The sequence below is a fragment of the Rousettus aegyptiacus genome, unplaced genomic scaffold, assembly GCF_014176215.1.
Source record: "Rousettus aegyptiacus isolate mRouAeg1 unplaced genomic scaffold, mRouAeg1.p scaffold_m13_p_3, whole genome shotgun sequence".
NCBI lineage: Eukaryota > Metazoa > Chordata > Mammalia > Chiroptera > Pteropodidae > Rousettus > Rousettus aegyptiacus.
Genome location: NW_023416306.1, coordinates 151805170 through 151820237, shown reverse-complemented (window position 1 = coordinate 151820237; position 15068 = coordinate 151805170). Strand labels below are relative to the sequence as shown.

At 33.8% G+C, this 15068-nt stretch overlaps 1 protein-coding gene across 2 annotated transcripts in view; it reads right to left on the bottom strand.

The window, feature by feature from the left end:
• Positions 1-868: 868 nt before the first annotated feature.
• RBM25 (RNA binding motif protein 25) overlaps positions 869-15068 on the bottom strand; it is a 43647-nt gene continuing 29447 nt past the window's right edge. For both annotated transcript variants that reach the window (XM_016134784.2, XM_036218321.1), the window contains 9 exons: positions 14149-14371; positions 13949-14038; positions 11663-11736; positions 10284-10434; positions 8234-8558; positions 7599-7873; positions 7201-7299; positions 6091-6138; positions 869-2508 (listed from right to left, as the gene is read on the bottom strand). In XM_016134784.2, coding sequence (XP_015990270.1) covers positions 2416-2508; positions 6091-6138; positions 7201-7299; positions 7599-7873; positions 8234-8558; positions 10284-10434; positions 11663-11736; positions 13949-14038; positions 14149-14371 — 1378 coding nt within the window. In that variant the 3' untranslated portion in view covers positions 869-2415. The remainder of the gene's footprint in view (positions 2509-6090; positions 6139-7200; positions 7300-7598; positions 7874-8233; positions 8559-10283; positions 10435-11662; positions 11737-13948; positions 14039-14148; positions 14372-15068) is intronic.

Sequence of the window (15068 nt, the reverse complement as noted above, 5' to 3'; positions counted from 1 at the left end):
GGGTCAAATGATGAAAAAGCATATTGGTTTTCTGCCAAATTTTCATAAAATTTTATAACAACTTGAATGGATAATATGGATTATCTAAAATTTCCAAAACTGAAATTAGGCTATGGGCAAATGATGACCGCAACCCAGAAAGTTCATGCAACTTAATAGAATTTTCTTATGTGCATTCTCCCAAACACTAGAATATGCCATTTATACATGTCTAATTTTTTATATGCAAATCTGAAAAAACAAACTCAGAAAACCTTAAAGTTTAAGGTTAGTGGCAAAACCTGACTTGAACTGACATTAAGCTATTAATGTAAGTAATGGTGTTTAGCCCAGTGACTGATCATTCCTGCTCTGCTGCAGAAATGTTAATGTATGAACTTGGGATCCTGAGGCAAATCTCACTGGAGGTGTTATGCAGTAGATGATGTACGTCCTCAAGGGTTTCAGATAGCGCCCTATAAGTTACATACTGCGAAAGAACAGAAGAGAACAAAGCAAGGGAAATTAAATCTACCTGAATAAACCTTCATGCTAATTTTGGTTAAACAAAAACAACCTAACATGCTTTAGAAGCAGTAATATGGTAAGAGAAGACAGGCATGATAAACTGCTCAAACAAGGTGTTAGGGTGAGGATGAATCTGATAAAAGGCTAGTAAATTAATTTGTAAATGGCAAAGAGCATGTTTCTGAAATTTTCCCTTGAAAAATCAGAATTTATATTATAACACTAAAAGGAGTTATCTCCATAGACATATTGAGTAATCCAAAATAAGGTAATGTCCTTTTTGCCCTTCAGTCACTAATATTCATAAAAATTTAGCCCATATTTTCAAGTTAAGTTTCTAGTATGCACTGCACAATTATAGCATGATGCCATTTATTTAATAAGACTCTGAAAGAATGAGTCCCCAAGATCAAATATATACATTTTTAATATTTGAAATATTTACATAATAGAACCATGTCATGGTCCAATATTAAGAACAGTGTTTTCAAATGTCCTCTTAAGATGTAAAAAAAATCTAGTAACTCAAGCTCAGTTATGCTTTTTAACATCCCCCCCCCTCCACCACCAAATCTTTATTTTTCTTTTAAATAAATACTCAGACATGGTAATAGCCACACCTACTCTGTGTTAAGAACTGTTTAAAACTCATCACGTTTTCAGGTAATTTTGCTCCCCTGGTGAAGTTCTGATCTACAATAAAGAAATGTATGTCTCTAACAACATCAGTATATTTTCAAACTTTGATGAGCAGAGGTAAACATAGTGTGTGTGTATTCACACAAGCACAAGTTATAAACCCTTTATCAAAACAAAAACAAAAAATTAGTGGTAACTGCCTTAAATGATTTACTTTATCCTTAGAAATAAGATGTAAACGTAAAATGCCATGCTGAATTCCTAGTGTATTTTATCAAATTTCCCTAGTCTGTCAAAAGGCCTAATTTTATTTTTTGTTTCTCGAGTTTTTTTGTTTTTTCACTTATGCTTTTCCATTTTTTTTTCAACAAAAGGGGTACACCAAAATTAAGCTAAAGACCAATTAGTGCAAAAATGCATTAAATAAAGCTCTCCGGAATCTAAGGATCTGACTCATCTCTGCACAATGAAATTGGGGCCAGGGGATCAGCGATTCACAGTCCCTTAGAAAGAGAGGCTGAAGCAGCCAGCTATCAACAGGAGAACCCTATGCTATTCAACAGACTTGCCAGAAAAGAATACCATGCTCTGGGAGACTAATAACCTAATTATCCCAGACATTTGGATTGGCACAACACCGTGTTTCCTTTACGATTCTATTCTTCACTTAGGAAATGTTTACGGGAGCCCTCCAAAGCAAATCAGGGCAAAGTAAGACTTTTATATATACATTCACACAAACACATTCATACAGATACAGCAGGAATGGATGGTCTGCTAATTTTTGCACTCTAATTTTAAAAATTAATTTCATGCCTTCATGAAAGTTTGCCAAGTCTGATCAAATAGGGAAGGAAGGACTGGTATTCTTTCAATTAAAATTGTTCGTGTTGGTTCCTTTACAGTACAGTTCAATATTAAGTGCAATTCTGCAAAAGAATTGGGGAGTCATTTTAATATTTACAAGGAACAAATCAGCAGAACAAGATTATATCAGATAGGCTGTGTACAGTAGCTGCGGCTTATAAAACATACCAGTAATTTGTACCTGGTGAGTATAAAGAGAACCAAAGTAGGATTCAGATGTCTTTACAACCAAGAGAGTACACAAGGCATCAACAAATTGGAGGACAAAAAAATTCACATTTTCTACATTAAAAAAAAATTACAGATCTTGCAAATATCTTTGAAGACAAAGAAAAATTCAAAGTCCTTTCAAGGATGGGAAAGATGGTATCTGAAATGGAACTCTTAAGTGTAAAGAGAGTTTTACTTCACAAGACCAATCTTCTTGGCTTCTGTTTCATATATCAATAATCTCCACATTTTCACTATAAAAACTTCTGCTTCTTCATCAAGTACCTAGAGAAAAAAAAAAAAACAGAAACAGTAACACATGTAAGATAAGCAATCAGCATCCCCTAAAAGTGACTGATCTTGAAAAGTATTTACTTTCAATATGACTTGAAGGAAATCTGTCTAGCATGAGAAATGTATTAAACAGTATGTGTAAATTACCCCCCACCAAAATGCATTCAGCAAAATTCCATGGCTTACTGAATATTGACACCACAGTACATTTTTGATCCATCCAACTTTTATTATCTTTTAACTTTACAAATACTACATTTATACATGTCTTGGAAAACTATTTCCTGAGGAAAGCAAATGTTTGTTATAATGAACATTGTAATTTTGGCAGAACGAGTTGTACAACTATATAATAACTTAATACAGAGTATCTCATTTACCCCTCTAAGAAACAACCTTATAATCTTAATAATTATGAATGTGGCATTTAATTAAATATTAAATGAGAATATATGTAAAGCATTTAATACAGTGTCATGGATACAGTAAACAGAGTAAATGAACACTACCACCATGATGAGGGACACAAGACCACGGAATTAAAAAAAGGTCATTTCCCCTCGGCAAATAAATCATTATATTTCTACCTACTTATGAGTTAGGTGCATCATGTCCTAACCACTACTCCTGCCCTCATCCCACACACATGTTTGGCCCTCTATACCAGAGCTGTAGTGAGGTAAAATGGAATAATCATGTTTCCTTCTACTGGAGGCAGCTATGACTGAGCTTCAGGATATCACTGCCATGATGATTTGTGGCCTAATGTTGCCAGTACAGGTTAGGAATTAAGGAAACCGGATCTTTAGCCAGACTACTTGGGTTCAAATCCCACTTCTGCCTCTTACTAATTACATATCCTTGGTTGGGTTACTTAACCAATGAGCCTCAGTTCTCTTATCAGTAAGATAAAGAAAATCGATAACATCATACTGGTTCATAATTTAAAGTTAATATGTACAAAGTGCACAAAGTGCTCTGAAAAGTGCCCAATACCTAAGTGATCAGTAAGTAAATGCCTAAAAGGAGCCAGAAATTTTGATTTTCATAAATTTCCCTAAATTTCCCAATGATGATATTAATTAAAGAACTTCTAAGCAGACTTCTCTAAGCCACACTTGATTAGTCGTTCAAAAGAACTATGCTGCAACACTAACATGGACATTGTAACCTGAAAATACAGATACAGGTATAAAATGCAACCAAAGTTCATTAATTTATGTCAGATGAGGAAAGGTACAGTTTAAAAAGGTCATATTTTTAATAAGAGCAAAATTTTATTTGGGCTAAAAATTCCATCTATCTATATGAGAAATGTTTAGAGGGTCCATAAGCTTTTATCGGAACTGGTTGAAAACCTAGCTCAATTGGTCTCCTTCTCACTATGATCAATGAGACAAAAAAATAATCAAAACCATATAAGTGATTAGTAGAGTCTAACTAGTAGTATTTCAAACATCAAAATATTTGAACAGATCAAAATAGATTAACGCTGACACAAGGAATCTTCACTGACAGTAATTAGAACTTTGCCAAGGCCAAAAACCAGAACACTGATTTTTAAAAAAGAATTTCTTAAGTCTAACTGTAAAATCCTCTCTCTACCTCAAGGATCACCTTTTAAAGAGGCTGAAAGTTTAAGGAAAGTTTAGATTCTATCTCCAAGGGCTGGGATTTATTCATCTCTCTCCTTTTATCTGAGACTCAGCATTATGAAATCAATAAACTTTTTACAAATGTTTTATCAGGAAATCTAAAAAGCTGTATCAGGCTGGGTGGGCAGTAGAATTATCTGGCTTTAGATATCATATAGTGCCTGCACATAAAGTATCTCAACCTTACAACTCCTTTTGATTAGGCATCCCCCTATGTCCTCCCTAACAACTTTGCAACGCAAAATCAAGTTCCCCCAGTCACCTGTCATCTTGTATTAGCATGCTTGGTGTATCTTCCTCCCTGACTCGTTTTTCCATTGCTACCTTCCCACTCTGCCCTTTGGATCACATTCCACTTAATACTATCCATCCTTAGCTTCTTTTATTATTGTTTTCATCTCCTTACCTTAAATAAAAACCTGGTATGTCCCCTAAAGAACCTGAGTGACACTCCAAGAGCCTTCTCAGGAGGTTCCTCACTTTTAAGCCTTAGCTTTCAAAGAAAGGAGAAGCTACTGGATCTTAGCTTATTTCCATCCTTGTAAACAATATCTCCATTGAGGTTAATGAGATTGTACAAAACCACTCTTCCACTCCATCAGCAGCTATCTAGCAAATGCCTAGTCTTTCACTCACATTAGAGCAACAATTTGGCAGGTGGTTCCTATTTCTCTCCAAACATTTCCCAACATTCGGTAATTTCAATTTCTATGTATTATCACTAAAGCTTAAAATTAATTAAGTCATGTTAAACAATGACATTGGCTCTGCCCCAGAAACTCTCTCCCACAGCCATATTTTGCACTTTTCATCATCATATGGACTGATCCACCACTTGTATTCTTAAACATTCTACTCTCCATAACTTTCCCAGTTGTCATTCTAACACACCTCCCCCAACTTCATTGGATCCAGCAGTCTTTGACTCATTTAAACCATCAGCTATTCTGGTATTATCCCCATCACCTCCAACCGGGGTTCACTGCGTCTGATTGCAGCTACACCTCCAGCAGGTTAAGTGAATTTGGCTTGTTTACACAGCCACACCCAGGCCCCCCCATGAACTCCAACACTGGGTGCAGGATCCCCTTGTGATCTCTGGAGTGGGGACTCACTGCTTTACTCACCAGGGGTCTGAAGCCCCTGCGAGCCAACCCAGGAAACCCTTTGTGTTTGAGTGCTTTTTATTAGCAAGGAACAGACTTTTCCTCCTAATTTGGAATTCATAGTCCATTCGATCACTCTCTCACCTTACCATCAATACTCTTCCTCCTTCCTTTCCTCACCAAAATCGCCATAGTAGATAAATGCAACTATTGACTCTAATGTCCAAATTAAATGCAACTGGAAATTTGATGTTTAACCATTGCTGACCCAAGAGACACCTGTCCAAGCAACAAAACAGTTATACAATCTTCAAGTCTCAGTTTAGATGGTAATTCTTGGATGCATTCACTAATTGCACTCAACACTGTCAGATACTCTATCTCCTCTGCCCCAATATCTTTTTAAAATATCTCCATTATAGCAAGTATATAAGAGTATAAATATTGGTACGTTTTTCTTTCTGATAGTTCGAATGTTCCACCTTTTTATGCTTCTAACACATCACTCTACAAAGTAAATAGTTAATGTTTTCTAAATGTATTAATAGATCCAGGACTTATATTTATATTCACACAAACACCAAAGGTGGGGAAAGAAGAGATTGGTAAAAAAAAAAAAAGGAAAACCCTAATTTGTGTTGTCTAATGATATCTTGCTGCGGGTGCCTCTATTTTCTTTAAATCCATATTCAAATTTTAATTCAAACCCATAAAAAGATTTTGGAACCAACATAGGTAGAAAATCAAATTCAAAGAAGTTTGTTCACATAGATATTAATTAAAATATTAGTAAGAATGAACTTCTAACTCACCATGGCAACATCATCTAAAATGCTCTGAGGTGAACTATGAGCCATAACCTAAAAGAAACAAATAATTGTCATTTTGAAAATAAACAAAAAATTAGCATTATAGTCAAGAAATTTCAAGGCACTCTCTAATAATATGGAAATTTCTTATGGCCTAAGAACCTTTCTGTAAATTTCTTTATTCCCCAAATTCTACTCTCTTGAATGGAAATCTGACACCATAACCTAGAATCTTAATCATTATAGTATCTATTTTCTAATTCAAATCCAGACTTAAAGTTTTAATGCTACAATAACTATAAGTGGAAAAGGCAGCCTAATCTGCTAGTTCTAATGTTAAAAGAGCAGTGCTGGTGGAAAAACAGCATCCTTAGACTGCAATTTAGTTACTACTTTACAAAAATATGGTGCTTCTGTTACAACTGCCTTATTAAAGACAAGACTTTGTCTTCAAGAGACAATAGGAGGTAGTATACCCTGGTGCTTAAGACTTCCAGTTTTACAGACTTGACTCTGCTATTTATTATGTGACTATGTTCAAGACACAATCTCTCCCTAAGCCTCAATTTCTTCACATTTAAAATGGGGATATTATTAGTAACTTATACTTTCTAAGGTTGTTGGGAGGTTTAAAGATAAGGTTCTATAAAATGCTTAACACAAGAATAAAGCCTGACACATTAGTAATCAACCAATAAATATCAACTATTACCATGCTATGAAAGAAACTACTTTGCTCTTTAAAAGATGGATGACTGACAAAGGAATTCATGAGACAGGCTATTAGTTGTCTCTAATGTACTGCATTAGAAACTGTACTTCAACTGTACTTTAGCAGCATTATATCCATTAAAACAAGAAGAAAGTGGCAAGGCATTCTCAGGGGCAGGGAGAGAGCAAAATTGGCAGCAGCCAGCAATTCTGTCCTCCTTACTCCTCTGAAATGAAAGTGTGGGGGGTCTGAAATAGAGTAGAGGGTTCATTTAAGTAGCTATGAATCTCTCAATTGAAACTAAACTATCATGGACTTGGCTCTGGAAAACTTTATTTTAGAAAGTATCTAATACGTTAAAGTTTCAATAAGTTTGGGGGTGAAGGGAGAAAAAGACTAACCTTAGAACAAACAAAATCAACTAATGTAGCTTCTTCTTCACCTATGTATTCTATAATTTTCTTATTAATCCATGGTCTAATTCGTCGTTCCATCAATATCTATAAAATAAGAGATTTTTATTACATCTAGTAAAATCAAGTCTATAATCTTGTGATTTTCCATGATTAAAACATAGTTGAACTAAGACAAATATGTATCAAAATATAATTATTTGCTTCCAACTTATGAAGACTTCAAAAGTACCACCAAGATGTCCCCAGTGATCTATAAAATCCTTGGCCAGTCAAGATTCTAGCCACATTATCATCCTTACTTGTTATTTATAGAATCAACTAAGTTTGTATGCAATACTCAAAACCACTTCCAACAAAATGATGAAATACAATTTGCTACTCACAGAATCCACAATAGACCAATCCAGGGGATACGCAAAGAGCTCTGGTTTGGCTGTGGGGATTTTCTCAATGAGACTCTTAATATGTTTACGCTTTTCTTCAGTGTTTACAGTGCCTTTGGCAGCATTTTTATCATCTTCACCATAATCCAAGGGAACCAGTTTCCTTTTACGAGGTACATCGTCACTGTCTTCATCCTCAAATTTGTTAAAGACACTATCTACGGGGAGTTTCTTTCTCTTCACAGAATTAGGCTGACCAGGACTATTGGAAGCACCTATAGTAAAAACACTGTATTAGCATAGTGACTTAATTTTCCAATGTTACATTTTATTACCCACCATCCCTTGAAAGCAGTGCAAAATATACTTCAACAAATCTCAAAGATCCCAACTGTAAAAAATAACTCACTACTCACAAGTGCTAGAAAATATAACTTTTCACTTCTTCTCAGAACTCGAGGCAGCTGCAGATATAGGAGCACTAGTAGAACTATGGAAACAATAGTGAGCTAGAAAGGCATATTTGAATATTCTTCTATCTACCTACCAAGAGGCATTTATTTTTTCCGTAAGGCAAAATTTAGGTATTTGCAGGAGGGAAAACAAAGGAAATAAGGAAGGGAATGCAAACATACCCAGTTTAAGACTTAGTCCTATTTTTGGCCTATGCTCCTCAGGTTGTTGTTGATCTGGCGAATTTTCGTGAGGAATAATAATACCACAGGGAGACTCATCCCCAGGAGTGTTGGGGGTTGCATTGCCACTGGCAGAGGAAACAGATGGGGCAGAACTGATGGGCCTCAGAGTGGGTTTCAGACAGGGTTTCTGCTCTGGCTCTTCTTCCTCTTCCATGGGTTCCTCTCGTTTTTCCTCTTTTTCTTGTTTTTCTTCTTCTTCCTCCTCAGATTCTGGTTCTTGTTTTATTTGTGGTTGTCTGCGCCTCTCAGCCTCTTGTTCCATCTAAAACCAAAATAATCTGATAAACTCAAACTACAATCATACTCAATTTAGCTGGCTTTTTGTTTTACATTATCTTTCATAAAATCCAACTTTTCTTTTATATTAGGAATAATGAAACACTGCCAGCTGCTATAATCTGAAAGCCAGGTAAATCTGTAAAGTATGCTTGGGTAATCTGCAAAATGTTTTTAAATATTTTACATACATAACCATTCTTTAATGGCTTGTCTAAACCATCTAGATTAACAAAAGTAAATATATAATACCTAATTCAAATTGAAAAGTATGTTTTCATACTTTTAGTAAAAAATTATAACCTGAAGTTTATTTTAGAATAGTGTGGATAATACATAAAAGGCAACTCAAATCCTCAGCATGGTCATACACAATTATTTGTTCTTTCTAGGCTGAGATGGTAGTCACTTTTGTGTTCATGAACAAAAGGAACAGGGAGCAAGAGGGAATTTAGGAGGCAAAGGCCTATAACAAAATGAACATTATCCCTGAAATTATTTCTTAAAAAATCATAAGATTATAAAAACTTATTTGAATAGATCAAAATTTTTCCTGACCATTAAATAAACAAAAATAGAAAAAAATACATCCTAAACTACTTAAAAATCCAAAATTTCTGCAGGACATGGCATAATACCATATAACCACCAGTTCTTAAAGGAAATATAATGATCGTTAAACAATCAGTAAAGCAGGCAAAGCCACCGGTAGAGACTTAAAAACATCCCCAACCTAAATGTTACAATGGTATAGATTTTAAAAACTGATAATAGGCCATGAGGATGAAAGTATGAAAAAAGATATAAGGGCTAAAATTTGGTAAAATTCTGGGTGGAAGATTTTACCTAATTTAAAAACACATCAGAAAACAACATGCAAATTATAATTTCACTTATAAAACTTATGTGTAAGGGGGGTATATGTATACCTGTATACACATATATACAAATAAACATCTATACCTGTGTGGTGACAATTAAAAAATAACCGCACATTTATAATGATAAGTGGCTGATAGAGATCAGATAGTTTTTAATCTTATTATTATATTCTATGTTATCTGAACTTTCTCTTTCCTCATGTATGTACTTATTTTACTAAAAGAGAAAAGAATACTAATTCATTTTGAAAAATAAAAGGGACCTATAAGACATGGTTTCTGTTAACAAACAGTATATAACAAATTTTAAAAGCTGATATAAAGAGTTTATAGCATTATTAGGTTCAATGACGTATTTAGAACTAAAAACTTCTTAGAAATGACACTCTATTTCCGAAAGCAAGAAAGGAATATGCCATGTCCTGACATAATCTTTTCCTTTTAATGACAAGATGTTCATGGAAACATCTTTATTTTTAAAGCAAAATATTTAGGAAGGTAGCGAGAAGACCTCAAACCACAAATGCACACTGTAGAAAGAGGTTTCTAGCAAAGTTTCATTAAAAGACAGTCATTTAACTTAATACTTCACAGAAATAATTGAGCAAAATATTTGGAAAATGTTTAGAATAATTAAAGTTGTAAATTGACTAATATTGATGATTTGTGTAATAAAGAGAAAGTACTAATAATCTCTCCCAAAACAGCAAGAACCATGGAGCATAAAAGTGCATTTCCCTTCTAAACTATAAACTAAACTACTCAGAGCTGGCTTACTTAAGAAGACATAATAATACTCTAAGAATATTATGAATGTGATAGTAACCAACCCTCTGGAGCTCTGCATCTGGATCCGGATGCCCTTCCGCCAGAAGGCGCTGCCTGATTTCCTCTAGCTCTTCCTTCTCTCTTTTCCTATCCCGTTCATCTGCTTCCATTTCCTTTTCCCTATCACGCAACCTTTTCTGAAGAGCACTTCCTCTGCAAAAGAAAATAACAGGCCTTATTTAATACTCAGATCATCGACTACTACACATGATATCTCCAAAAGCATTTTCTTTCAATATTAAAAGATGCATGCTAACAGACTCTTAAATGTTGTGTATCTGTAGAACACTCTCTAAATGTTCCTGTTTATTAAGTGAGCATTGTCTTATCATTTATCACCATGCGCCATTGTTAAATTTTTCTCAGTGTCTAAACCAAGTAGAAATAGCTTTCAGAGAGAAAAAAGCTCTCATTTTGTGCCTATTCCATAGGGAAACTCCAACATGTAACTTGCTTTCTAGAATGCCAAGTTGTGAAAAATTAACACAGGTAGTAATAACAATGCAAAAAATAGCTCTATATCTTCCATTAAAATCAATTCTTTCTCTCATGCGAAAAAAAAATTCCAGAAGTAGTACAGAATCAACAAAAAAGCAGAAATTCTATCTAGCAGTTTATTATCAGAATGTTAAAATTATGAACTGCTATTTTATGATTCACTAATTTTACTGCTGTTTTTCATTTTCTCACAGTCAAATCCCTGGCATTCTTTCAAGTTGCTAATTCCAATGTTTTTATTGTTTTGCCTCCAGTGTATTAAATTTAACTATACAGTAAATGCCTTTACTGCATGCCTAAATCATGTGAAGCACATGAGACATTTTTTAAAAAATCAAAATATTGCCCATATCCTCAGAAATTATAGTTTGGAGTAGAGGGGGCAAAACAAACAATTTTATCATGGTGTCCTAAGTGTTAGAATGAGAATAGTTTAGAAATGCCAAAGGAACAAAGAGATGAGGGATGGCAGGCTTCGCAACTCTCACTTCACAATATCAATGGGACGCGAGGGGATGTTTGTATTGCTATGTGACGCTCTTGAAATATTTGAAGACAAAAATGTCTAGAGTACTTTGTTATACAGATTAATTATAACTTGCTATAAAAGTTGGACCTCTTTAAAACACGAAGAAAAATTTGGTTATATTATTAAGGATTTGCACACCAAAAAGATGCATAAAATTGTTGATCCTTTTCAAACAGCTCTTTCCCCCAATGTCCAACCCTTCTGAAAACAGTGTATCAACTATGGGGTGATTACAAAATGGAACATGAAGATCTCTTTCTTATTCTAATATGTGAACTTGCAATGTGACAGACAAGGGGAAATAAAGCTACTAAAAAGCTGAAAATATCAATTCAAAAAACAAAGATTCCTTACCTGTAATATTTGGGATCATCTCTATCATCATCATAATCCTCTAAGAATTCTTTTAGCCGTTTAGCTTCTTTTGCCTTTAATGAAATGAAGGACAAAATGTGTAAAATTAACGTAAAAGTCATTTAGATTTAGATTACCCTCTCTTCCTTTCCTGAGATTTTTCTTATCCATACCACTTGAACTTTATAATTCTCATATACTTCATATTAAATGTGAACAACGGTAGATATTTTTCTTTTACTCTAAACAAGTTAGATTTAGGACTTAACTGTGAAATAAAAACCACATATAGTATGCTACAATAAATATCCTCTCTGAATATAATCTTCGAAGTACAGTAATTTTCTAATGAAACCTGAGCACACCAAGAAATAAAACCGAAAGTTATCTTATTGGATCTGTTAAATGAACAAAAATATTTTACATTTCATTTGTAGGTAGATGATGCTACAAGTAGTAGTTTTTATGAAACATAGGACTGAAAATTTACATCATGTTCATAAATCAATCTAAAGGTAACACCTACCTCTCACTTATGAGTATACAAACCATGAAAGTACATGAACCTTTTCCTCCTACTTTTGGAATTACAAAGATAATATATACTTAATAGCAATTATTTCTAAGAATTGTACATGTATAAATATGTAATATATAAAAGTATATAACCTACATCTATATCAATTATATCTACAACTATTTTATCTACGTACAAAGCAAATAACAGGTTTCTGACTACGGGAAAAAATTAACACACTTCCTCCCAGTTCAAATGCTACCTCTGTAAAGACTCAAAATCTAATCATCTATCCATGACCAATTCTTCCCCTAGATAGAATTAGTTATTTTCTTATCTATTCCCACAATACTGTGAACATATCTTTATGATACCTTAAACACTCTCACACATGCTACAGTACCTTATCTTTTTGACAACACTACCCACTTGTTTCAAAGTTAGAAGCATTAGTATTCTTGTATGCCAAGTGTTTAGCACAAGGCTGAGATATAATATACACTCGAAATTTGTCAAATGAATGAAAAGCAGGCTGTTAGGCAGCAATGACAATACTTACAAATATCTAAATAAAACACAGAAAGGCCCATAGGTATATACAAAAACATAAAAATAAGTTACCACTCTTGAAGAGCAGAAACTTCTATTTTTATATCAGGTAATTGTTACTTGAACATTTTTATAATAAGCAAGTATCTGTTTTTGTAACTGGATCTTTTTAAAGTTCTCAAAAATTAATGGGAAATTTATCTCTAGAAAAACAGGTTTCAGATCTGCTTGTAGGAAGCAGGATCATTTCAAATCTATTCCACAATGTTGTTGATGGCAAACATTTCTTCAAATAATTATGTCTCTTTCGGTGTTATTCTCTCCTATTTTCTAACCATGGGATGAAAAAAGAATTCTAGAGTGGGAGCTACAATCGAGGAAAATAAAAATTATTTAAAATAATTCTATGACATTAGAGGACATACTATCCAGAAAGCCCATACTATCTATCTAGTTGCTGCATGCACCCTTTTGGTTACTTACAAAAATTCCCTCTATGTTTCATGTTCAAAAGCTATTTGAAGAAGATTCCTAACTTCAGTGAAGTTTTTGGAAGAATAATCTCCAAACTGGAGATAAAGAAACTTTCATGAAATTCTGGCAAAGACAGAACACATGGAACATACTACTGAAGCAAATACTATGATAAAATATATTTGTCATTTTACTTAGTAACGACCTGTGCCAACTGCTTCACTGTTATAGTTTATCAAACAATAAAATGTAAAAAACAATATGCATTATGATTATTATGTAGTCAAAAGAATAAAGAATCACCTAAGGAAAAACTATAATCCATAAATGTTAAATACGGAAGACAATAATTTTGATTTATAAAACCAGCGGTCTTCTCATGACACTATTTCCTCCCTTCAAATGTATTACACCAATACAGAGTAACATTCCGGTTTCCTCAAAATAAAAAATGTTGCAGATTTTTAATCAAAGAATGTTCTATAAATTCTCATATTATACATTACTCTGTGACAGATTTATTTTGAAACTATGCCAAAGAGATAATTTTGTTTAGTCAGCAAAACTGTGGAAAATAGAAAAAAATTTTGGTGCACTCAAAGTATCTCAAGGTTACTAAAATATATAAACTAAATTATCTATACTAGGACCTTGTACATTTTAATTATAAAGTTACTTCTAGTTAACGGTAAAGATTTGACTTGATGTTTATCTAAAAATCACTTATTTTTAACCTAGAATATTACCATTTCTCTTCTTCTTTCTTCTTCTCTTTCAGCCTCTTTCTCATACTCTCGGGTTTTCTTCCGTTCTCTAATTTCCCAATTCTTAAGGCGCTAAAAAAGAAATCACCGCAACTTTAAAAATGTGTACAAAGTGTCCTAAGATTTTTGACTAAGTTGCTAAGTATCTAAGCCTTAAGAATAAAAGAGTTTACTCAATTTACCTCTTGATAAGCAGCTTCTTTCTCTCGAAGTTTTCTTTCAAGTTTTCTTCGCTCATATGCATCTTCTTCATCCTCTTCTCGGTCTCTCTTCTTGTCTTTCTCTCTCTCGCGCTCTCGTTCCCTTTCTCGCTCTCTCTCGCGCTCACGTTCTCTCTCTCGTTCTCGTTCTCGCTCTCTTTCTCTTTCCCGCTCTCGTTCCCTTTCACGATCTCTGCTCTTTTCTCTATGGGGAAAAAAATCTGTCAGTCTTTAAAAAACAAAGAACGACATGTATTAAGAAATATACAAACTCACAAGTCAAAATTTAGCATTTGATTTCTGCAGAATTATAAATTCCTTTATATGCGGCAGACAAACAAAGGCTATAATTCTAGCCTCAAATTCTGAACGGTATTCGAAATTCAATGTTAATGCTTACTGGTATCTCAGAAAACAAACAAAAACCCTGTAAGAAATACAAAGCACTAACAAACATGTTAAAAGATAGTCTACTCCACTAGTGATCAAGGAATAAAGGTGTTGGCAACGGAGTGAAGAGCATTTTGGCATGTTCCATGGATAAATTAAAACCGTATCAGCAATGAAAAGTTCTCAAACATTTAATTTGGAGCGATAAAACAAAACTGCAGTATATAATATAGTATGATGCTATGGATCTAATTAAATACAAATATATATGTAACAATATCCAATTATGAATTCATAGCTATAGTAAAAGTATAAGAAGACTGATTTTACACATGTCAAATTCTCAATAATGGTTATTCAAAAAGATAATTGTTATTCCAGAAGAGGAAGGAAGGGAAGGATTTTAATACCCACTAAAGATTAAGAGCAGTGAACTTCCAGTTCCAGCAACTGGTGAACTGACCTAAAGTGAACCTCCCTTTCAGCTACAGTAAGGTGGAATTTCTGTAACA